We start from the raw sequence: 23,130 nt of genomic DNA on the forward strand, positions 1-23,130 counted from the left end.
GGCGCATCCGAGAATGCAAATGTCTTAGAGCCCACTGATGTGGGTACCGTCCCGGGTAGCTGGTCACCATCCTACTCTGTCTCGTCCTGTCCTCTGCTCCTTTGGGGGCCGGTGGGCCAAGAAACCATTTTTCAATGATAGAAACCACTCATCCTGATTTATGGTCTTTTTGTTGCCCTGACCTTTATATTCTCGTAAAGGTCTTATGCCCTTTTAAACTTGGGTTTCAGAAGTTACTAGGAACATATGCAAGAAACATGTTTAAATGGCAGATCCGTCCAGCCCCATTACTATACGTCATTGCACGTGGCGTGTTTACTTTCTTAGATCCTGGGGCAGTGGCAGCCAGATTCCGATGGTAGAAAAATGTTCTAGGACTTAAATTCTTTAAGTTCATACTTAGAAAATTGAATTTGCTTTAAAAATCCTGATACATATTTTACTTACTTGAGAGAGCGCTATGGGGTGTGTGGAGCCCGATGTGGGGCTCAATCCCAGGACCCTGAGATCATGACCCCAGCCAGGAAGGCAGAGGCGTAACCAACTGAGCCACCCAGGTGCCCTCCTTCCTGTTTTTTATGTAAGTCAAAGTGGTAGGATTTCAGTATGTAGAATCCCATACAGAGGGGTTTTGCAGACACCTCGTAAACCCGTGGAGCTTGCTTGCCATGCTGGAGGTCGGGGTGCCAGGAGATTTCCCGTCTCGCTTTGTGGCCTGGCCCTGGCCCTCAGTGTGCGTGAGCTGTGCTCGAGGTTGTAACGGGACCTGTGCTGACCCAAGCACGGCCTCTCTGCCTTCCGTCGCGGCCCACGTGAGTGCCACCGCCAGCCCGGGAGCGGCTTCTGCCCGGGCAGCCCGGGTTACGGCACTCACACTGCTGTGTGAAAATCCCTTTGAATAGCGGGCACAAGGTTGGCAGACATTCCATTGTTTTCAGACAATAGTGACTCAAAGTTGAACTGACTCCAGGGAGTGAGTGCAGCTTTTGTACAGTAACAAGGATTTAATGCCAGCCGATTGATGGAGTCTGTCTCCCCCAAGTCAGGACGCCTTGTAATGATGGGACGCTTCCATTTAAATATCTGGCTTGGGATCAGAAACTTGGCCTGCTTCTCTTTGCCCCTCTGTCACATGCTCTTCTCTATTTGTGGCGGTTCCGTTTCTGTCCCTTCGGTTTGTTTTGGGGGTGGGACAGGAAGCCGGTCTGATTTTATGGAATTTGGTGTTTGGTCCAGCCTTGGGTCTTGGGTTCATTCCTTCCTCCTTGTTTCCATGCCTCAGCTAGCGGACCTGGCAGCCCGGTTTCCCACGGTGGCTCCTGCTCTTACTTCTGTCTTTCAAGGAGGCGAAGGCTTCAGAACCCCCTTAGCTCAGGTCTGGCACGGAGGCATCTCAGTGTGTCCTGTAACTTTTGTCAGATGCCCGGAGGGGATTTCTCTCTCCTAGTCTCTTACAGAAACAAAACACATAGGGAAATCAGGATAATGTTCTGGGGTTCTGATGAGGTGCCTTCATTCGCACAAATAATCAGCAAGGTTGGGGCATCTGTTCTGGGACGGGCACGGACACTGGCCCACGTGGACGCGCGTCCTTTGTCTGCTCTGTTCAAGGGGAATCACTGCTTTCACACGTGGCCCTTGCTTTGCCATGACGGCAGGACCTTGGAAGAAGCCAAGCCTCTTTCTCCTTGCCCCACTTCATCTGTCTGAAGAACGCATGGCATTTTATATACTTTATTTTAAATACTTGAGCGATTCCTGGAGGACAGATAAGAGGAGGCAGCTGGTTTTGTGGTTCAGGGAATGGAGACACAGATGTGTTTGGTGATCTGGGAACAAAAAAATCAAAACGAGCTAATCACATCCCTATGAGAGCCCGTGGGCATGCGGAGGTTTTAAAGACCCTGTGGTTGGCTTTCGACAGGCTGCCTCCTGGACCTCCCCCCCCTCCCCCGAACCTGCTGGCGACCCTCTGTGGGCACTGAGCTTCTGTGGGGCACGGCGTTGCGTTCCAGCTCCCTGGAGCTGGAAAGGGGAGTCGCTTTCTCGGGACGTGTAGCTTTTTCCAGCTTCCCTGCGACTGTGGGATTGCTGGAGGGAGGCTTCTAGAGTAACTTGTGTTGCCTGATTTCTTTTTCATCCCTGATTGGGTGTAGCTCTGAGCTGCTCGGGCACGGAGTGACCCTAAATCAAAATATGGTCTTTGCTTGCCATGGTGTGAAAACACTGTCTGTAGGCCATTTAACCTTCAGCGTATGTGTATACAAATCAATATATTTGTCTCTGTTCATTAATGTAAAGCTATTTGTATCTGAGCACAATACAGTTTCCTAATACAGTTCACCGTGATAAATGCTTTTTTTCTCCCCTTGAAGAAACGAGTCCAATTATTCCTTTTAATTGGGGGAGAGCGTGCGTAGTTCTCCATCCACCTCTCTCTCTGTCTCTTATGTTCACAGGGTTTAGTCTTTCCCTGTGAGAGTGAGCTTTTTTTTTTCCTTTCTCCTTCTCGAGAATCTTACAAATTAAGACAAAAGATAATTACTTGGAGGGGTGAAACTGGCAGGTTCCCACGACACTTAAAATTAATGAGCTGTTGAGGACAAAATATACCTTGTCTCTGGCTCCATCGTCCCCCCACTCCCCGCCCCTTCTCCCCCTTTCTTCCCATTTAACACATGATTTGACTTTTTGGCTGTGTTTGCCATTTGGGTATATGGCTGCTGTAAAAAAAAAAATAGCAAAGTGGTTACAGAAAGTGGATTCATTGGAAAGCTGTCTCTTTGTTTGCAATTCAACGTTAATTTCATCCAGTTTTTAATTTTTGTCTTTCTGAATGCTTCCTCTTCTTCCGACGATCTGATCAAAACCGTCTGCAGTGCTGTGTTTCAGTCTGGTTTATGAGGTTCGTGGCATTTGCTCGGCTGCCCAGACTTCCCGGACCCCATGGCTCCCAGGCTCCCCTCGCCCTTCTCCCTGAGGCACCGCTTCCCTGCTGGGGTTGAGGGGGAGCCCTTCTTCCGTGTCAGGGTCACACCCTAGCTCTGCAGGGAAGGCTGATGCAGGATCTGGATTTTTCTGGATCTCAGAAAGCTCTCACTGGCTGTAACCACAGTGCCACACTTCACGGATTTCCTTGAGGTCCCTGTGGAGCAAATGGCCTTGTCCTGTGGTTCGTTTGGAAAGGAGTGGGACGACAGTGCGCATGGCGGTGTCCTGCGACATCTCTGGCATGGGCGCCGTCAGAAAGAGTGTGGGGGTCCCAACCGGCCAAACGAATATTCTCTCCAGTTTCTCCAAGCAACCCCGTGAGGTGGTAAATGGGAAATTGAGGTCAAATTGCTAATGAATCCTGGGCTCAAATTTAGGTCGATTCCTCTCAGAGCCTGAGATCTTGGGGGAGAGGTTCCGAGATCTAGATCCAAGTCCAGGGGCCACCAGATATATGGAAACCTTGGTGCTGGAGCTAACCTTGGAGAAGCTGCTCCAGCCTGGCAATGTCTGGGGTCTTGGTTTTGACCCCGGGGTTTAGACCCCTCTCTAGTCAGGGACACCCCCACCCCCACCCCCCACCCCACTGAAGGATTGTATGTATGGGTATTTGCCATATTAAAATTGAAAGTGAGGGAGTTTTAAAATATTTTTAAAAATTCTATTTATTTGTAAAGCTTATTTTTCGTAATCTTCCCACTCAACGTGGGGCTTGAAATCCCAATCCTGAGATCAAGAGTCGTACGCTCTTGTGACTGAGCCAGCCAGAAGCCCCTAAAATGTTTTTTTTAAAAAATGACACAAACACATTACACATCAACACAAGTAACATTTTTCTGGAAAGTAACTATTCCCAACGCCAAAAGTTATACCTGGGAAGAGTTGCATTGTTTTGCATTTTTGGAAAGCTCTTTAATATCAGGCTTAGGAGAAGATGGCGAGGTTCTTCTGTTTTGTCTCAGACGAAAGTACACTCCGGAAAGGCAGGAATATGGGAGGGTGATTTTATCCTTTGGTCTCACACCCAGACTCAGCCAGTGGTAGTTTCCTGAAGGTCGGTTGGTGCAACAGTCTGATCTGGTGAAAGGTGAACCTTTCATGCTCCGTTACATTAAAATCCATCGGTTTGCCTTGGGCCTTGGATGGATCTCTTACCCTTGCACAATTTTGTCACGTTTTGTGTTGATCACTTGAAACTAATGCTTCACCAAGTACCTCTCCCAGTCGTCGGCACCTTTCATGAAACACAGGCGAGCGGTCCTGCATGTCCCCTGGCCTCACTGGAGAAGGCTTTCCGTGTGGGGAGGCTCTGGAACTCGGTGGCAGAGAAAGCTTTTCCACGACTGTGACTTTTGCCCAAAGTCGTAAATTCTATTCCTGGCAGCCATAGTTTTTTGTTACTTTCCACAACAAAACGGTGGACAAATCACTACGTCAGCCCTTCTTCCCAGGGAAAATAGTGTTCCGTGCACACGGCTAGCTTTGCACACTCAACCATCGCAACGGGTTGGCCTTTTCCTGGAAACGAGCTCCTTTGATGCGCAGAGGAGTGCTTCATGGGCATGTGCCATTTTGTCACACAAAGTACGGACACCCAAGGGTCGGGGTTTCATACCTGTAACAATTTGTGCTGCTCATCACTCGCGGAGGTGAGAGCCGCCTCCTCTTGCCTGCCTGCCTTCTTGCTGACTGCTAGGAACTGGTGATGATGTAGTCAATCCGTAGGAGTGTTTAATTTGTGTTTTGCCCGCTGGTTTCGGTTCTAATTTGTTTTCAGGAGAGAGCATGTGCCCGCATGAGGTTGGGGGGGCAGAGGGAGAGGGAGAACATTAAGCAGGCTCCACGGCCCAGCCTGGAGCCCAGCGCGAGCGTGCTGCTGGGGGCGGCTCAATCTCCCCACCCTGGGATCATGACCTGAGCCATAATCAAGAGTTAGATGCTTAACAGCTGAGGCCCCCGGACCCCCCTTTTAAAAAACAGTAGTTGTGTTGAGATACAACTGTCCATGAGTCCCAAATCCTAGGATACATCTCAGCATGCCGTTCAGTAGTTTGTTTGTGCATTGAATTGTGCATCCATCCCCACACTCCGCTTCGGTGGCAGTTCGTGTCCTGTCCCCCTTGTTCCCATCAGCAGTCACTCCCAGTTTCCTGAAACGTCCCAACCTGCTGACAACCATTCATGGGCACCCCAGCTCCCAGTATCAGCCTGTTCTGGTCATTCCATGGGAATGAGCTCCTACCAGATGTGACCTTTTGTCGTTCACTCCTTTCACTTACTGTAGTCGCCTTCTAGACCCTTCACGCCGGTGCACATGCGAGCGCTTGATTCCTTGTTTGGGATGGACAGTATCCTGTTCTGTTTCTCTAAATACCAGTTGATGAAACCTTTGTTTCCCCCCAGTTTTTAGTTATTATTTATTCTGCCTTGAACATTTACACACAAGTTTTTACGTGGAGATGTAGATTTAAAGATGTATTTGTTTTAAAGAGTATGGGTGCACGAGTGGGGGAGGGGCAGACAGAATCTTTTTAAAGATTTTATTTATTTGAGAGAGAGTGAGTAAGAGAGAGTGAGAGAGCACAAGCTGGAGGAAGGGACGAGGGAGAGGGGGAAGCAGGCTCCCTGCTGAGCAGAGAGCAGGACACAGGACACGGGGCTTCATCCCATGACCCTGGGATCTTGACCTGAGCCAAAGGCAGACGCTTAATCAACTGAGCCACCCAGGTACCCCCGGAGAGAGAATTTTGAGCTAATTCCCCACTCAACAGAGAGCCCGAGGCAGGGCTCCATCTCAGGATACTGCAGTCATGACGTGAGTCACAGCCGAGAGTGGGGCACCTCAGTGTGGACATTTTATTTCTCTTGTGTCCATACCAGGGAGTAGAATTGCTGGGTCATACAGTAACTCTTCCACTTTTAGAGGAACTTCTGGCCCATTTTCCAATGTGGCTGCGACATCCCACATCCCCACCAGCAGGGAATGAGGGGTAGAATTTCTGAGTCCTCACCAACACTCCCCGTTATCTGTCCTTGGAGGAGGCCATTCTAGTGGATGTGAAGTTGTTGGTGTCTTATGGTGGTTTTGATCAGCATTTCCCCGATGCTAATCTACCTTCTTTTTTACCATTCCTGAGCTCAACACAGTGAGAAGGGCAGATGAGGGTCTTGGTATAATTACAAAAATAATTTTGTCCTGTGGAATCCCCTGAAAGGGTCTCCGAGTCCCCTGAGGGTCAAGTTGCTCATTAAGCCAGTAGAAAAATAATCGGGTCTGTGGTCAGCATTTATTTCTTCTTGCTCGGGCTGGACACCAGCCCCATGTCTTTCTTCCATGAAACCGAGGTCTGCCCAGGGCAGCCACTTGTCCGTATGGAAGCCCTTCTTCACACTGCTCTGGGCAGGGAGGACAGAAAGCCAAAGGAGGGTTTGCCACATGGTCTGACTCCTTCCTTAGTCACCTGAGCTGGTCCTTCTGAACAGGCACTGATGAGGCTTCCCAAAGCTCCATGCGGGGGACATGCGTCCTCCCCATTCTACAGAGAGCACCGTGGGGCAGATAGACTTGCTGGGCTGCAGAGGGCCATGCTGGGAATTGAGCTGCTGTCCAGCACAGTGTTACCAACAAGGACAGAGCCTTCGAAGCACATCTTTTTAACCGAACGAAGGGAAGTAATTGCAGAACTGCGACTTTCTTAGCAGTCGTGACAAAGCACAGAGGGGTATAGAATATTTGAGATTTAAAAAACAAAAGAAAAAAACAGAACCCCTAAACAAGCCAGCTTCCCATGCTGTTCCAGGAAAGAAGCTGTGTTCATGGCTCTAGGAAATGGGCGAGCGGTCAAGAATTGCCCAGATTCATGTTCCTTAGCTTAATCACACTGAAGTAGGGCTTCTTACAGATGCTGCTTTTAATTTGTCTTGAAAGTAAGTACAGACACTCCCAGCTTGGGTGAGACTGACGGGCTCTGTGCTTACACCGCTCACAGCCCTGCACTTTCCCTGTGACTGAGTTTCCTGTAGAACCTCCCGCAGTGTGGGAGCACATACCGGATTGGTGATGCTGGGAGTCTTCAGCTGCGGGATTGAAACTCTGTGTAGAAGAGGTAGTCACTGGTGCAGGGAGGAACTTTTGAGACGGAAGTTCACAGCCAGTCTGGGCATGGGCGACGGTCATTCTCTGTTCTGTGGTTTGCCGGGTCGTGACAAGGGACCTCAAGACCGTCTGTGTTAGCACTGGGATCAGGAAGCAATCAGGAGGAGACGTGGAGGGCTCTCTTAGCATTTGGAAATACAGGCGGGCTTTCTAAGCATAAACGTGAAGACGAACGTCAAAAAAAAAGGTTAGCAGATTTAGCCTCACAACAGATGGGAAAGCGCATGATAGAGAAGAGGAAAATATTTGCAACCTCTCAGGCATCGCAGGCCTTTAAAGGACACAGCAGAGGTGAAAGAGAAAGTTTAGGGAGCTCTGGGCACGCAGTGTGCAGGCAGCCGTCCTCAGAAGAGACAGGCTTCGTTGGTTTTGAGCTCTCGGAATGGGGGCCGGGGGTGGCAAGGCGTGTGGCTTCTTCATGCCAGCAGGAAGTGACTTCTGCATAGCCCCTTCGGGGTAGGTGTGGCCTGGAGAAGAGGTACCCGAGGGCAGTGGACGCCGTGATCTGTATGGCTCCCCCTCATCAGGAAATGCACTGGGACCCTTTCTGAAGGGACAGGTGCCAGGGCTCGCTGTAGCTTCCTTGTCTGTCCTGCCTTTGTCTTTCCCCCAAAGAAGGCAGCCACCCCCCCCCCCCCCCCGGATGGTGTGAGGGGAACAGATGGGAAAGGCTCGGGGGTTCCGTGCAGAGGGCCCGTACCCACAGTCTGTGATCGTCAGCTCCAGTGGTAACGCAGAGAGGGAACTCCGAACAGGAACCAAATTGGAGTTTCCTATAAAAAGCCAAGCACCGTGCCATCCTCTTCTAAATTGGCTCGGTGGGTGGCATCGGGGGTCGGGGAGGGGTTGGGCCTCTGCCAGGCATACCCCTTCTCTGCCCCGTTCTGTTGGCTTCATCTGTAACATGGGCCCGATGCTCATGTCCTCGTGGGCCCTTTGGGTTCTGTGGGGAGCAACGTGACCTGTCGGCTGTGACCCTGGTTTGTGGAGAGCAACGTGACCTGTTGATTGTGACCCAGGTTTGTGGGGAGCATCGTGACCTGTCGGCTGTGACCGCTGTGCGGGCTTCTGGAACAGAAACAGGTCCAGCTCCAGCTCCGACACACTCTTCCCTCTGGTCACCCATGGGGCAGTGCAGCAGCTGCGTCCCTGACCCGCATGTGTGGGCAGACCGTCCGTCTCCCGGCCTGTGTGTCTGAGGATACACGGTCTTCCTCCAGCTCCCGTCTCTCCATGTGCGGGGCTGTCCTGTTCTCAGGACTCAGGATAGGACCGTTGGTGTTCGTCTCTTCATTTGAGTTTCTTTTTGTTTAAGGAGTGATGTTGATACTCCGAGGGCGGCTGGGTTTTGTTTTACTTCAGTAGGGATTTTTAAAAATAGATTTTCTAGCATTTCAACCCCAGCAAGTAATTCTTCGGCTGTGCCTTGAATGGTTTTTGTCTCGGAGCCTTGGGATTATTCCTGGCTGTTGTGTTGTGGGGACAGGTGGGGGGTGTTTTGACTTGGGGTCGCTCTCGAGCGTGGATGGGATTCATAGGCCGTCCAGAATGTTCTCTTTCCCTTTGGCATCGGGGCCTTGGCGCTTGGTAGTTACAGTCTCTGCTGTAGTGACCTCGTTCTCTCTCCTTCCTTTCTAGTTTTCAATGGTTCCAGCAGGTCAACACGGGAGAAAGAACCTGTTCAAAAACACAAAAGCAAAGAGGCCACTCCCGGGAAGGAGAAGCACAGCGATCACCGGGCTGACAGCCGGAGGGAACAGGCCTCAGCGGCCCACCCCCCAGCGGCCCCGTCCACGGGCTCCTCGGCCAAGGGGCTCGCTGCTAACCACCACCACCCCCCTCTGCATCGGTCGGCTCAGGACTTACGGAAACAGGTAAAGCCCGGCCCCGCTGCACGGGTGACCCCCACCACACCGGTGACTCCCACCACACCGGTGACTGTCTGCCAGGTACCACTTCCCCATGTCACCAGCTAACCAAAGGGGGCCTGTGAGTCAGAGCCTCAGGAGATCTGTAATGAGAGGGCTCCGGCCGCAGAAGGGTGGTGGTCAGAGGTAGGATGGGGACGGAAACCTCACCTTTGCATGGAGGGGTTTGTGCACATCCGTGAGCTGGTCTGGGGTGTGTTCACATCAGCCATGGAGCACGCCCGGGTCCTGTGTGTTGGCGATGGTTGGGGGAGCCTCTCCTCTGCATTACCTCTCTCCCACCCCGTGTCTCGGGCACCAGATGAGTCAGAGTCCTGTCAGGGTGAGCCTAGAGAAGCTACACCTGGACAGCAGGCCTGCCGGCTGGAGTGCACCCAGGGACAGCCTTGGACGACTGCTCTGTTCTTCGTCTGAAAAGTTAGTGTCTCTTCTGGGACTGAGGCGCAGAGGACGTGCCTGGGCATGCGCTGCTGAGCTGCTCCCCTGTGCTGGGGAGCAGTGGGGGACACATGGTCTGCCCCTCAGGGTCCACAGAGCACGGCTGCACCCAGCTCTCTAGTCTGCCTCCCGCTGTCCCCACTGCAGAGTCGTAACAGACGACACAGATCCTATTGGGAACCTCCCAAGAATAGCCTCGGGCTCTGCCACTGCTGGTGTTCCCGGCCTTGGACGGGGATTTCTCAGGGCCTCAGGAGGCTGGCTTGGGAGACAGGCAGGTGTCTGAAGACCCGCAGTGGAACGGCTGTGTCCCCTGGGTCGGTGGCATTTCTTCTGTCCCCGCTGCTCCTTCCTCACTGCAGTTTGAAGTCAGGAAGCGGTGGGGAGCGCAGATGAGCTCTCCTCACAGGGCATTTATGAGCCAGAGTTAACCTTTTCTCCAGAATGGACCAGAGACTGTAATCTAAAAGATGGAGTCAGGGCGAGGACGGAGGAGAGGTCCTGCGTGGCAGTATTCTAGAATGACGAAGGGATGGCGGGGACACAGGTCTTTGCTTTTGTGGATCTTTCCTTTCCATCTGGCCTTTCTTGTTCCTGACGATACGTGGGGTGATCTCTCCTGGACACGTGTATTCTTGCCGTGTATTCGTGTGCGTGTACGTGGGAGTGTGCGTGTGTCTCCATGTTCGTTATTAGTGTTAATCTTCACCTTCACGGGTGATTCAGCTCGGGGGTTGGTGATTCCTGTTTTTGTTCCCAGGCTCCTCACGTACCACCGTTTCAGCCTTTGTGCTGGTATCTTGAGATTGAGCAAGTACGTGTGGCATCTTTTAAACCTTGCCCCCTCTCGGCTGTCAGCATAGGCCCCTCGGCTCAGGATGTCCCTGTGTAACTGACCGTGAGGCATCGCATAGCTGGAGGGAAGAGGTGGGGGGGTGGGGGCACCCTTCTGCCCTGTGCTCCCTGGCACGCAGGTGCGGCCCGTTGCACATACGCTGCAGCTGGAGTCAGAGGAGAGACCCGGGGTTACCCCTCGAAGGGCACCTGCAGGAGCCTGGCTCATGGGCTTTTGTTCAGGGAGCCATCTTCACAGGCCGGCTGTCACCATGCCCTGCGCAGGGCTTTCCTCCTTCCTCCCCTCCTCCCCTGTCTCCTCACCCCAGAAGGGCCTGCCCAGGGCTCCCCTCTCACGTGGTGGCTGACCACGACCTTCACTGATACCTGAACCTCTTGGCTGCTGTTGTTCACTTGGAGGCAGTCACGCCCACTCCCCTCGGCGTGATTGGGGAAACGGAAGGACAATTTGGAAACCACTGAATCCCGTTATTTAAAGACAGAGAAAATGAGGTCCATAAAGCTACATTGCAGATTCCTTGGTAACCTCCTGATGGAGATGACTGGGATCCAGTCTTTCCTCCTTCACCGCATAAAAGATGCGCCAGAGGACATGCTGATTTTTAACTTCAGATCATAGGATTAACTTACTCGGGTCTGCCTGAGACAGAAGGATGAACGTGGACGGTATTCAGGGTGGTGGGCAGCAGGGGGTACAGTGTCAAGGGGGTGCTGCCCAGAAGGGGCTTCACCCTGTTGGCACTGATGTGCTCGGGCGCACTGATCACTTGCTGTCTTTACTGTAAGAGCCCTTTGCCCGTTACCTTGTGTGACGCCACGTGCCCCGGCCGCCCTTGCTTCCCGAGAGCCCAAGCTTCTGAGCCTCGCGCCCTTACGAGAGCGGCGATGCTGTGCCCGTCACACGTGTGGGCCACCCTGGGGCTGTCAGGGGCCAGCGGCAGGAGAATGTGGACATGGGCTTGGTGTCAGAGGAGTCCATGATGCCTCCGTCTTTATTGCCTTAACCTGCCCCTTCAGTGTTAATGCACTAAATGACCATAACACACTCTGGATGGTAAGACAATGGCCTTCGGGCCCGGGAGCAGATTCTGAAACGTTGGTTTCTAAGAGCATCCCGAGGAGGTCGTCCTTCCTGGTGCAGAGGTTTGTGTGTCCGGTGAGCCCAGAAGTGGGTTGTCAGGCTGCAACAGACGCAGTCACCTTACTGTGCTTCCATGTGCTTCCATGTGGCGCTGAGGCCGAGCCACACGGTGAGAGCCAGCGACGCGCTTGGCGGGAAGGTCTTCCGAGCTCCGGCCTCACATAATAAGCTGTGTACGGGTTGCCGAAACTGTTTTGGCCTCAAGGATTCGAGGTTTAAACTCTGATCCAAGAATTGGGAGTAGTCTTTGTTGTTGTTGTTCTTTAAGTTGTGGAAAATGAAATAGCAACGTTCAGAGAGAAAAAAGGTCAGGAGATCAGCTGCAGTGTCCGGACTCTGGGGTTTTCACCGGGCTGCTTGCCAGGTCGGGCCTGTACCTGGTCTCGTGTGTGTTGGTGGCGTGGTGTCTGTGACTCCGTCGCTTGGAGTGGGAGCAGGTGCTGTCCAAGGGTTAGGGGCTCCTGCCCAAATCCAGCCTCTCCTATCTGTCCTGTGCTCCTGAGTTTGGGTCTTACTGGTTCTCTCATCCAGAGGGTCTGCTGTACCAGCAGGCCTGCCCTCCCAGAACTCACTGCCTGTCTGGTGCAGTTCTGTTTGCCTCAGGTTCTTTGGTTTTCAGTCCAGGCTTTGAAGTTCAAGTGGGCTCTGCCCAGTCAGCAGATGTTTCTCCTGAGCATCCCTCCCTCTGGCCCCCTCCCCAGTTCTTTTGGGCCAGAATGGGCCCAGGCTCCCGACTCAGCAGCTCCCTCTGGTGGGAGACCAGAGCCTGCCTGTGGGATTTCTGCTTGGGAAGCAAGGACAGCCTCTCAGCCTGGAGCTGCCTCTTGGCCGCGTGCCTGGGGGAACCCGGGCTACAGGTGACCAGTGGGTGGTGGTGGGCGAAGAGGCTGCAGATGTCATCGTCGTCCCCCCACCCCACCCCCCTGTCCCCACCCGGCCTCCTGCAGAGCTGGGCGGGTTGTGGGGCAGTGGGAGGCAAAGACCGAAAACCCAGCCAGAGCTGAGAGGAGGAGAGACTTGGGAGGGTTTTTCAGGTGAATGCTTGCAGAGGGTTCTGTCACACGCACACCGTCATTAGTCCTCAGTGGATTAGGTGACCTCTCACGTGCTCTGGGCAAGGACTTCCCAGGGCCTGCGCCAGTGACGTCAGACCCACTGCACTGTGTCGCGTCTGAGTGAGCTGGGCGTGTTGTTAAGCTGAAACTCAGTGCTCGCTGGCTCGCTGCTTCTTGATAGAGGGGTGGGTGGGGGAGAAACCCTCAGTGGCCAGGTGGCACCCTCTGCCTTCCCTTTGTTTTCTTTGGTAACAGTTGAGTGCTGGACCCCTGAAGACCAGGACAGGCCAAGGAGGAGGCACGTGTGTGTGCAGACAGGTGGGTCCTAGGTCGCTGGTTCCGTATGGTCCCTATCTTAAGACATGTGGCCCTGTGCGTGGGACGGACAGATGGCTTCCTGGGTTGGGCCAACTTGTGAGCTGGATCGTGGCCTCTGCTGGCAGGCCTAGCACACTGGGTGGGCCGTGGGGTGTGGGAAGAAGGAATAGATTTCACGAAGTGTGCTCTTTCCCGGCTCCCTAACTTATTTCTCAACATCAAGTTCATTGTTCTGATGAGTCCCGAGGGAGATGCCGTTAGCCTCTGAGCTTGTGATGTGGACGCGCACGTATAGGATTTGGATAGCCAGCTGCTCTTGGGGAGGACTGTAAGGACAGAGCGGAAGGAAAGGAATGGAGTAACTCCTCCTTCTGGTAGAGCTGGGCAGTTGGCTGCACATCCTGGGAGTGACCACTGGTACTCAGGTTGACAGAAATAGGTAACGAAGGGGATTCTTTTTCCCACTGAAGGCGGCACGATACTTGTGTAGATTCTGCTGTGCAGGAAATGCAGGGAATGGACCTTCCCCTAATGTGCCAGGAGAGGTCATCAGGTGCCCACAGGACAGAGGGATGGCCTGAGGGCCACTGCACTCTTCTTTGAGGTGGAGTCAGAGAGCTCCCCTCTCTGTCTCTGGAGTCTCCCGCACGGGCTCTGGGAGGCGGGGCAGGGCAGGGCAGGGCGGGGCGGGGCTGGGGCCAGAAGCATTAGGGGAACTCTGAGCCCGCTGGGGCTCCCACCCTTGCTGAGCAGATCAGCATCCGCAGTGGGGGGTTAGGCTGTGGGAGCCGCACTGTTGGGGCTGCGTGAAGACTTGGAAGGGGCTGTCCTCTCCGTGGTTAAGCAAAGACCAAAGGCCGAAAGGGCACGTCTTCTACTTTGAAGATTCTGGGTCCCTGAGGCCTGTGTCTTGATGGAAAAGTCTCTCTGAGCCACAGCAGGATTTCACTGTTTTTGTTTTTCTAAACGGTATGTGTTTAGTTAATGGAAGCATTTGGGGGAAAAAAATAGAGGTCTTTGTGTTCGGCTTTTTCCCTCCTGTTCCAGATCAGTGGTACTCACCGTGGGAAATTGGTCCTCAAATTTCCTTACCCCCAGGTTGTATCAATGTATTTCTCACTTATTATTGCCAGGCAGTTAGTTTTGTTTGTTTTAATTTCCTGTTCTTTATTCCAGATCTCTGCACCCCAGCTGATCTGGTCGGTCCTGCTTCTCTGTAGGGGGGGTGAGCAGTGGTGGCTGTGGCTGTAACCCCCCGGGGTCTGCCCTTTGCTGTCCCCAGTGGGGCCCAGCCCCTCATGGTGTCCAGATTGGCTCACTGGAAACCTGACTCCCTAGACGCCCTGCGGCTGGCTTATGGAACACAGCCTCATACCAAGGAGGGCTTTGATCGATTGGACTGTGTGTGATCTGTGGCATTAAAAGAAATACGCTTCCTTCTCTGTCTCCAAAGTCTCCTACTACTGGTAGTTCACTTCCTTGTTCTCCAAGTATGTCCAAGTATGTCCCTGAATCAGCCTCCGCATTACCCAGGACCTCATTAGAAATTCAAGTTCTGGGGCGCCTGGGTGGCTCAGTGGGTTAAGGCCGTCTGCCTTCCACTCTGGTCATGGTCCCGGGGTCCTGGGATTGAGCCCTGTATCGGGGTCTCTGCTCTGCAGGGAGCCTGCTTCCTTCTGTCTCTCTCTGCCTGCTGCTCTGCCTACTTGTGATCTCTGTCTGTCAAGTAAATAATAAAATCTTAAAAAAAATTTAAAAAAAAAAGAAAAAAGAAAAAAGAAATTCGAGTTCTCGGGCCCCATCACAGACCTAGTGGATGAGAATCCCTGGGTGTGGGGCCCTGTGGTCTGTTTTCGGGACAAACGCTCCAGCGGGTTCTGACAGCACTGGTTTGGGTCCCGACGGGAAACTTGTGGTTTTGGTTTTGTTTTGTTCCGTGTGGGCGAAGTGTGTTTCTTGGGCTGGGACGGGGCCCAGGGCAGAGGTCCCTGGCACTCAGGCCGCGTCCTGGGGAACCTGGCTCCTCTGCTAGGGCAGCTGCGGGGCCCGTGGGAGCCGCACATCTCAGCTTGGCAGGACTTATCTAGTGTGTGACTACGGCTGGTTGGTCCACTTCCTCTTGCGCCCCTCCTCGTAGGGGTTATTAGTATGAGAGGAGATGGCTGTGGTAGTTCTGTCTTCTGGGTATTGGGTAATTTTTAGTCGGCCTTTTGGAGATGGTGGTACCTATGGTACGCTGGAGTCTGTGTTTGGAACTCCTGCTGTTGATGAGAACTTGAAGCCCAAGATGCAAATGAGTATCAGAGGCCACTGGCAGGCAGAGCTGGGACGGGATGTCCACCCCAAACCGCCTCCCCCACAGCAGCCCCGGGCTGGGCCCTTCCTCATCTTTCAGAAGGGATGTGTTTCCGGTGTCCACCCGTCCCTCTCTGGTTTTGCTTTATATAAACAAGGGTGATTTTTATGGGTCCCAGGATTACTGCTGCATCCAGGCTGCACACAGAGGCTGCTGGCTCCTGCGGTTCCCATAGAACTGAATATGGAGCTTGTCGGGGGTCAGAACCCAGGACTGTCCGTGCAGGAGAGGGCAGGCAGGCGTCCTCTGCTTGGCTGGAGAGATGGGGCACATTCCTGCTCCACGGGGCCCTGTCTGCACGACCACGGCCTGCCTGTGACCCTCATGGGAGCCGGGCCACATGAGTGCGCTGGTTCTTTTCTCTGTATGGTATTTTGGTTTCCTTCCCTTTTTTAGCACCTAGATTTAAAAATTCTGTGGGCAGAGCATGCTGTTCTGTAGAGCACACAGAATGGCAGGCACGTCTTTTCTTGGAACAGGGTGTGTGTGTGTGTGTGTGTGTGTGAGAGAGAGAGAGAGAGAGAGAGAGAGAGAGAGAGAACGCATGTGTCCCTACACGGGCTCAGCAACTTGCTGCTCTCCACGTCCTTAACCTGTGACAGGTGATGGCTGGCAAATGGACAGGTCGTCATCGTGAAACGTGGGTTTTCTGGAAGAGCACTTAGTGGGATTGTTAAATCCCTCAGGAAGCCATGCTGCGGGCGTGCGGGTGGGCACCGTGTTTTTGTGTGGGAGGATGGGCACGTTGGTCTAAAGACTTCGAAAGCGTGAGGCCATCAGCCTCACATTCCCGGCTGTGTCCATGGTGTGCCTCTGTCGAGAGCCCCGGATTGCCTCTGTGGCCGGCTCTGTTGGGTTCCCCGCAGGGAGCGGTCGCCCTCTCGGAAGGTACTAATTCACCATCTCCTGTTCCTCCCTCTGCTTCTCCTGCTGCCTCCAGGTTTCGAAGGTAAATGGAGTCACTCGAATGTCATCTCTGGGTACAAGTGCAACCAGTGCCAAAAAGATGCGCGAAGTCAGACCTTCACCGTCCAAAACTGTGAAGTACACTGCAACGGTGACGAAGGGGACTGTCACATACACCAAAGCCAAGAGAGAACTGGTCAAGGAAACCAAACCCAATCACCACAAGCCCAGTTCCGCTGTCAACCACACAATCTCAGGGAAAACTGAAAGTAGCAATGCAAAAACCCGCAAACAGGTGCTATCCCTCGGGGGGGCGTCCAAGTCCACCGGGCACGCCGTCAATGGCCTCAAGGTCAGTGGCAGGTTGAACCCAAAGTCATGCACTAAGGAGGTGGGGGGGCGGCAGCTGAGGGAGGGGCTGCGGAACTCCAAGAGGAGACTGGAAGAGGCACAGCAGGCCGAGAAGCCGCAGTCCCCGCCCAAGAAGATGAAAGGGACAGTGGGCGCTGTCGAAGCCCCTGGCAGAAAGGCGGCAGCGGCCCCCACGGCGCCGGCCCCGGTGGAGAAGGCTCTGCTGCACGGGCATGTGAAGAAGGAGGTGCCCGAGCGGAGTCTGGAAAGGAACCGGCCGAAGCGGGCCACGGCTGGCAAGAGCGCGCCAGGCAGACAAGCACACGGCAAGACGGATGGCGCCTCCTGTGAAAATCGTTCTACCTCGCAAACGGAGCCCTTGCACAAGCCGCATGAGGCGGCGGCCAAGCCTGACAAGGGGGGCGGCCGGGCCGGCTGGGCGGCCATGGACGAGATCCCCGTGCTCAGGCCGTCCGCCAAGGAGTTCCACGACCCGCTCGTCTACATCGAGTCGGTCCGCGCTCAGGTGGAGAAGTACGGCATGTGCAGGGTGATCCCCCCTCCGGACTGGCGGCCCGAGTGCAAGCTCAACGATGAGATGCGGTTCGTGACGCAGATTCAGCACATCCACAAGCTGGGCCGGCGCTGGGGCCCCAACGTGCAGCGGCTGGCCTGCATCAAGAAGCACCTCAGATCTCAGGGCATCACCATGGACGAGCTCCCGCTCATAGGTGAGCTCCCTGGGGGCTGGGATGGGGTGGGGGGTGGCAGGGAGGGGAGCTCGCCCCGGGGCCCCAGTGCTGGGGGCAGGGGCCTCTTCCTCCACAGGGGAAGTTGGGTGGTAGAACCCAGCCCTGGGCAACGTGGATCCTCTGGAGCCCGGCTGGCCTTGGCCTGTGCTTGCTGGCGTCTGCCCCGTGTCCTCACGTGGGCTTCGCTCGTAGGCTTATCCTGGGCTTCACTTGCTCAGGTCCTCGGTGGGTTAGGTGCTCTCCCTGGGGGGTGGGGGGGCCGCATCCAAGATACTTCATTTTACCCTCTTCCCCTCTTCCAAGGCCCTGTTTCCAAATACAGTCCCCTCCTGGGGCGCCAGGAGGTAGGGCCTGAACGCCCGAAGGTGCGGGTGACACAGGCCAGCCCACTTTCTCTCTGTGTCCTCCTTGGGAGGGTTTTCCTTGCCCATCACTTTCTCTGGTGACCAGCGGGGCCCTTTCAGAGACCACAGATCAGGGGATGGTTTAAGTTTTTCTTGAGAGTGGGGCTCACTGCAGAGCTCATTTCGGGGACCCCTGTGTGCGTGAGCGTCCCGGCAGATGTGGGGGCTTTGGCCGCAGGCAGAGCCCCTATACAGGCCCTCCTAGGCTCCCGTGTCTCTCTCCCACCCCCACCCCCTCTGCCCTGCCCGCCCTGCCCCTGCTGCTGTTCGCTCCTCCAGGATTCATTCGCTCTGTGTGGGAGGAGCTGGGTCTGCTGGGTGGGGGCCCCCTCTGGAGACAGCCGGGGAGGGGCCTGCACAACCTCTGTTTCCACTCCAGGCCTGTGGAACAGGGCGCGTGGCTGCCTCCATTTTGGAGGTCCCGAGTTTGTAGAGGCAGCGAGAAGAGCCAGTTTCAGCCATCCACGTGTCAGGAGTTGGCAGGAAGCTCGGGCACCCTGCGAGGTGGGGTCTGATTGTTGTCTCAGCAGGTGTCTGAGCAGAAATCACTTAATTTGGAGAAATCCTTGGTTTGGGGTCTGTGCTCCGGGATGGCACACCGTCAGTGGACGGCTCAGGCTGTGGGGACAGGCTGAGCAGGTGTGAGCCTTTGGTGTGGGCTATGCCTTGGGCATGCTCAGAGGACCCCCCTCCTGCCCCCCGCTGTGGTGGGAGTCCCCCCACTCACCGTGTTGAGGACTGAGGGACAGGTGATGTCACAATGATGGCCAGTAACCTCAGAGTAGGTTTCTCTTAAGCCCGATTCCTTCCCGTAGCCCAAGGCCAAGCAGACGTGTCCCCATGGTGTGTGCGTTTGCACGCTTTGCTACTGCCCGCAAGTGTGGAGCCTTGTCACCATCTGTGGAAGGGGTCAGCCTGTCCAGGCCAGGCCAGCCTGTCACTGTAGAGTCCTTGGGCCCTGGGTCTGAGCTTGGCCTCCCCACAGAGCAAGGGACTCCATGGTGTGCAGCAACTTTGCAGAATCTGCTCCTCCTGCATCAGCCCCTAGGGGAGCAGGGGGTGCGGAAGCCACTTTGCACGGGATGGTGGCCCTGCAAATGGGCCAGTCAGAACAGGTGAGGAGTCCACAAAACGATGCCTTTCCATATGGTGTGTGCATTTTCAGGTGCTCTGGGGTTCTGATGATCTCCAAAGAGGAAAATAGAGAAGTTCTAGGGTGCCTCCTTTCTGATTTGTGATGTGAGTCTCCGTGGCCGGCTGCAGTGGCTCACTTCCCGCTCCACTGCTGCGAGTCCACAGGGTGCTGCTGGCCTCCACTCTGCCCGGCTTGAGCTGTACACCTGGAGCAGGGAGGGGAGCTTGGCCTTTGGCCACTCCTGGCCACGGGCAGGGCAGGCTTTCTCTGTGTCCAGCCTCTCACCAGGCAGAGCTCCTTGGCATCCAGGCTGCTGCACTCCCATCTCCTGGTCTTCTGTGGGGTTGGGAGACCTGTTCCCCAGGGACGCTGCGATGCCCGGCCCGCCCTGCACTGGGCTGCTGTTCTACAAGAGTTCGGGCTTCTTTCACTTTGGGTAGAAATCCGTTCCTGCCTTGCAATGACCTAAAACTCAAGCTTTACTTTTCTCACCTAGCATTTTGTTAGGGATTTATCTTCTAATAGCTAGGGGCTGCTTATTCTGGAAGATTTCGTTTCTCCTCTTTTGTCTGGTGGGAGGTTGCTTTCCTAGGCCCTGTGTAGACGGTTCCTCTGTGAACACTCAAGTATATTTGGGTTGGACGTGCATCTAGACGGTTCTGTGATTTGATCCAGGGGGTGGTGGACGCTAGCTTTTGAAATGGGCGCTGTCTCGGAGCACGGGGTGACCAGAGTGGAGGGACAGACAGACAGCTCTATGCCCTCTCAGGGACTGCCTCTGGCCCTGGAAATCCACTGGGATTGAAAACCAGTTAGTGTGTGTGTGTGTGTGCATGCGCATGTGTGCAAAGGGATGGGTACAGGCAGTGCCTGCTACCCGAGTCTGCTTTCTGACCTCACAGCTGGTGTGGGTGACATTGGGACGCAGGTCCCTCAAGGTGTCACAGCCTAGGCCCTGCCCTTGGGTGATGAGCCCCTGCTCCGAAACTGGTTGCCCTGCCTCCTGGTGTGCGTGTGGGGCGGAGGGCATGCAGGGTACATGCTGCCCCTGCTGAGGGGGCCCTGGAAAGCTCCTCGCCACAGGTCCGCAGGGCCCGCTCTCCTCTCCTTCCGTTCAGGCCTCTACTTACACATCAGCCCCCTGGGCACACCTTGCCCGAGTGTCCCATCTGAGCCTGCAGACCCCGCAGCGCCGAGCCCCTCTGCCAGCAGTGTGACCTCCATGGCGCCCCAGACTGTTCTCGTCTGTCCCTGTAGACTCGTCTCCCTGAGGGCCAGGGATTCCGTTCACTGCTCTGACCCCAGTGCCTAGTGGTGTCTGTGGCACAGAGTGGGCGTTCCCGGACTTACCAGATGGAAGGAGAAGGGCTTGTGCTCGTGCTTTTCCCTGACTGTCCCCGTGATTTGTCCCCTCACCATCCCAGGAGGCTGCGAGCTCGACCTGGCCTGCTTTTTCCGGCTGATTAACGAGATGGGCGGCATGCAGCAAGTGACTGACCTCAAAAAATGGAACAAACTAGCAGACATGCTGCGTATCCCCAAAACTGCCCAGGACCGGCTGGCCAAGCTCCAGGAAGCCTACTGCCAGTACCTGCTCTCCTATGACTCCCTGTCCCCCGAGGAGCACCGGCGGCTGGAGAAGGAGGTGCTGATGGAGAAGGAGATCCTGGAGAAGCGGAAGGGGCCCCTCGAGGGCCACACGGAGCACGACTACAACAAGTTCCACCCCCTGCCCCGCTTCGAGCCCAAGAATGGGCTTATCAACGGCGTGGCCCACAGGAACGGCTTCCGCAGCAAGCTCAAAGAGGTGGGCCAGGCCCAGCTCAAGACGGGCCGGCGGCGACTCTTTGCTCAGGAAAAGGAAGTGGCGCGAGAGGAGGAGGAGGACAAGGGCGTCCTAAGTGACTTCCACAAGTGCATATACAAGGTGGGCCCCCAGCAGGGCTGGCGGGGGCAGGGTGCGGGGCTCTGGTGGCTGCCTGTAGCTGAGAGCAGCGTGCACCGACTGTGGGGGTCTGGGGGCGGGCAGGATGCAGGCCCGAGGCGTCTGGCGACGGCTCGGCTTCCCACCAGCCGTGACTGCAGGTGAGCCACTTGCCGGCTCCCAGCCTCTAATTTCCTTTGCACGAGATGAGGTATGTGTGCCCGGGGACACACATGTGTGTCACACACATGTGAGCTGGGGACTCGGTAGCTTGGGGGCGGACGCCCATGGCATGACCTGCCCCTTCTGAGCACCGAGCCTGGCCTGGTGTGGGAGCTGTCCAGGGGAGCCAGACCCTCCGGGCTTGGAGCACTTGCTTCCTTTGCATCCTTGCCTGCATTCTGAGCAGCTTGCCAGTTCTTGGCTCTGCCTGGTCCTTCCTGATGAAGCGATGAGGACAGGCCTCCCGGCTGAGTCTCGGGGCGGGGGGGCGGGGGCGCGGCAGGTCCCTGGCAGACAGGGGTTTCCAGATCACAGTGCAGCATGTGCTGTCCTGAGAGGCTCCCTCTTCCCAGAGGTAGGCAGAGTCCCTGTGACCCTCCCCATGGCCACCTGTCTGCCAGGGTGAGCGGGACACCTGGTCCAGCTGTGACCTTCACCAGAGATCTCTGCTGAATTGCCCCAGGGACCCCGGCGTGGACTTCCTGGGAGGGAATCGTCCTTAGAGAAGACCCTCGCCCAGCAGCCGCATACAGAGTGATGGTTTTCTGCTGAGCTGACAAACCTGCCTTGGGTTAGCCTCCGTCATTCTCCTGTCACTGCTCAGGTCCTTGTCATGGCCTGAAAGCGGGCCCTGGCCTGTCCCTCCCTGGGGGTGCCATCGAGGGGGGCTTCCAGTGCCTGGTTCCCATATGGAAGCCTGGGAAGGCTGACTCACCTGTGGGTTCAGAGTGCACGCAAAGTCATGGCTCTGGCAGCCTTCGGCCATTTCTTTCTCAGCTTTCGTCCTCCGCTCCTCTGGAGGGACAGACCATGCTGGACTCCACCGAACTTCTCCCCCTAGACCCAGCAGGACTCCGTCTCCTTTGCTCTGGTTCCGAGTTGCCAGTCCCTGGTGCTTCCCCTCAGGGACCCTGGGGGTGGGGAGAGGCTGCCAGCAGCCTCTGTGACAGTTAAATATTTCATGATGAGGGAGAAGAGGGTGCTGGAACAAACTCAGGAGCACTTTCTGGATGTTTCCTGGCTGTGTGCATGAGAAGCTCTTTTCATTTAATACGGCTAAGCCCAGGAACGGAATGGCCAGTCTGAGAAATTGAAAAGTTTTTTATTTGTTACTTGTTATTTAAGAAGGACAGTTCAGTGAGAATGAGGCGAACCTGATAGTTTTTTTGGAAACGTGCCCTGTCATTGACAATATTGGGGTTCATCACCAATGTCCAGTGGTGGCCTGGCCGTGGTGACGTTACTGGCAGCCATGGGCGCGCCCGCATGAGCTGGAGGGGAGCCCCTGGTTCTGGAGCCCTTCACGCCCTGCGGGTGTTGACCTTGTGTGCAGGTGTGATCGCAAACACAGGCACTCTGCTTTTCAGTTGATGTAAAATCATGCCCCACTTGGTAGTTAGGATCTTACCTTGTTGGGAACAGCTGTCTGGACGAGTTTGGGATTGTAGGGAAGGACTTTCTTTGGGCAGAACCCCGATGCTGGAAAGCAGAAGCAGATGCCGGAACTTCAGTGCTGACGGCTTTGATTGTCCCTCTGAAGGCAGGAAGGATCTGCCACCCATTCTAAACTGTCCCTCTGTATGGGGTGCTCCCGTGCCCAATCGTGCGGGGAGCCTTCCCTGCCCACCTCAGGTAGAAGCCGCCCTCTCCTGCCACTCTGTCGGTTGGCTTCCGGCCCCCTGACTCCTCACAGCCCTCGCCAGCCTCCCCAGAGCTGTGCCCCAGAGGCTGGAGACCTTGTCCATGTGAGCACTGCTCTGTCTCTGGCCCCCACAACCAGGCCTGGTATACAGTCGGTGCTCCAAAGAGCACCCCTGCGGTCAAGCGGCAAGCAGTGCACGACTGACAGGGTGGGCCTCTGTGAGGTGACGCCTCTGCTCTGCGGTCAGCGGGCGCGGGGTCTGGGGTGGGACTCGCAGACTGAGACGGCAGCTAGCACTTCTCGTGCCCGTTCTGGGTGGAGGGCAGGGGGCCAGGTGTCCGGCGGTACTGGCTGCTTTTCCACTCGGTGGCTTCCGTGGCAGAGAACCACCAGAGTGATTCTGCTGTCTCACCTCCCTGACGGGGGCCGGGGGATGCCCCACAGTTCTCCCAGGCCCAGCCCATCTGGGATGCCGCCAGTCACCTCTCTGCCCCCTCAGGTGGGGTAAACTGAGGCCTTCTGGCCCCTTCCCATGTCTGCTTCCCCATCAAGCGAA

General features: G+C 55.5%; 1 protein-coding gene across 4 annotated transcripts in view; it reads left to right on the top strand.

The window, feature by feature from the left end:
- JARID2 (jumonji and AT-rich interaction domain containing 2) overlaps nt 1-23,130 on the top strand; it is a 259,997-nt gene that overhangs the window by 219,596 nt on the left and 17,271 nt on the right. For all 4 annotated transcript variants that reach the window (XM_044259295.1, XM_044259321.1, XM_044259304.1 and 1 more), the window contains 3 exons: nt 8,786-9,021; nt 16,179-17,226; nt 20,211-20,713. In XM_044259295.1, the coding sequence (XP_044115230.1) occupies nt 8,786-9,021; nt 16,179-17,226; nt 20,211-20,713 (1,787 nt within the window). The remainder of the gene's footprint in view (nt 1-8,785; nt 9,022-16,178; nt 17,227-20,210; nt 20,714-23,130) is intronic.

Source organism: Neovison vison, chromosome 1, assembly GCF_020171115.1.
Source record: "Neovison vison isolate M4711 chromosome 1, ASM_NN_V1, whole genome shotgun sequence".
In the NCBI taxonomy this organism is placed as follows: Eukaryota; Metazoa; Chordata; class Mammalia; order Carnivora; family Mustelidae; genus Neogale; species Neogale vison.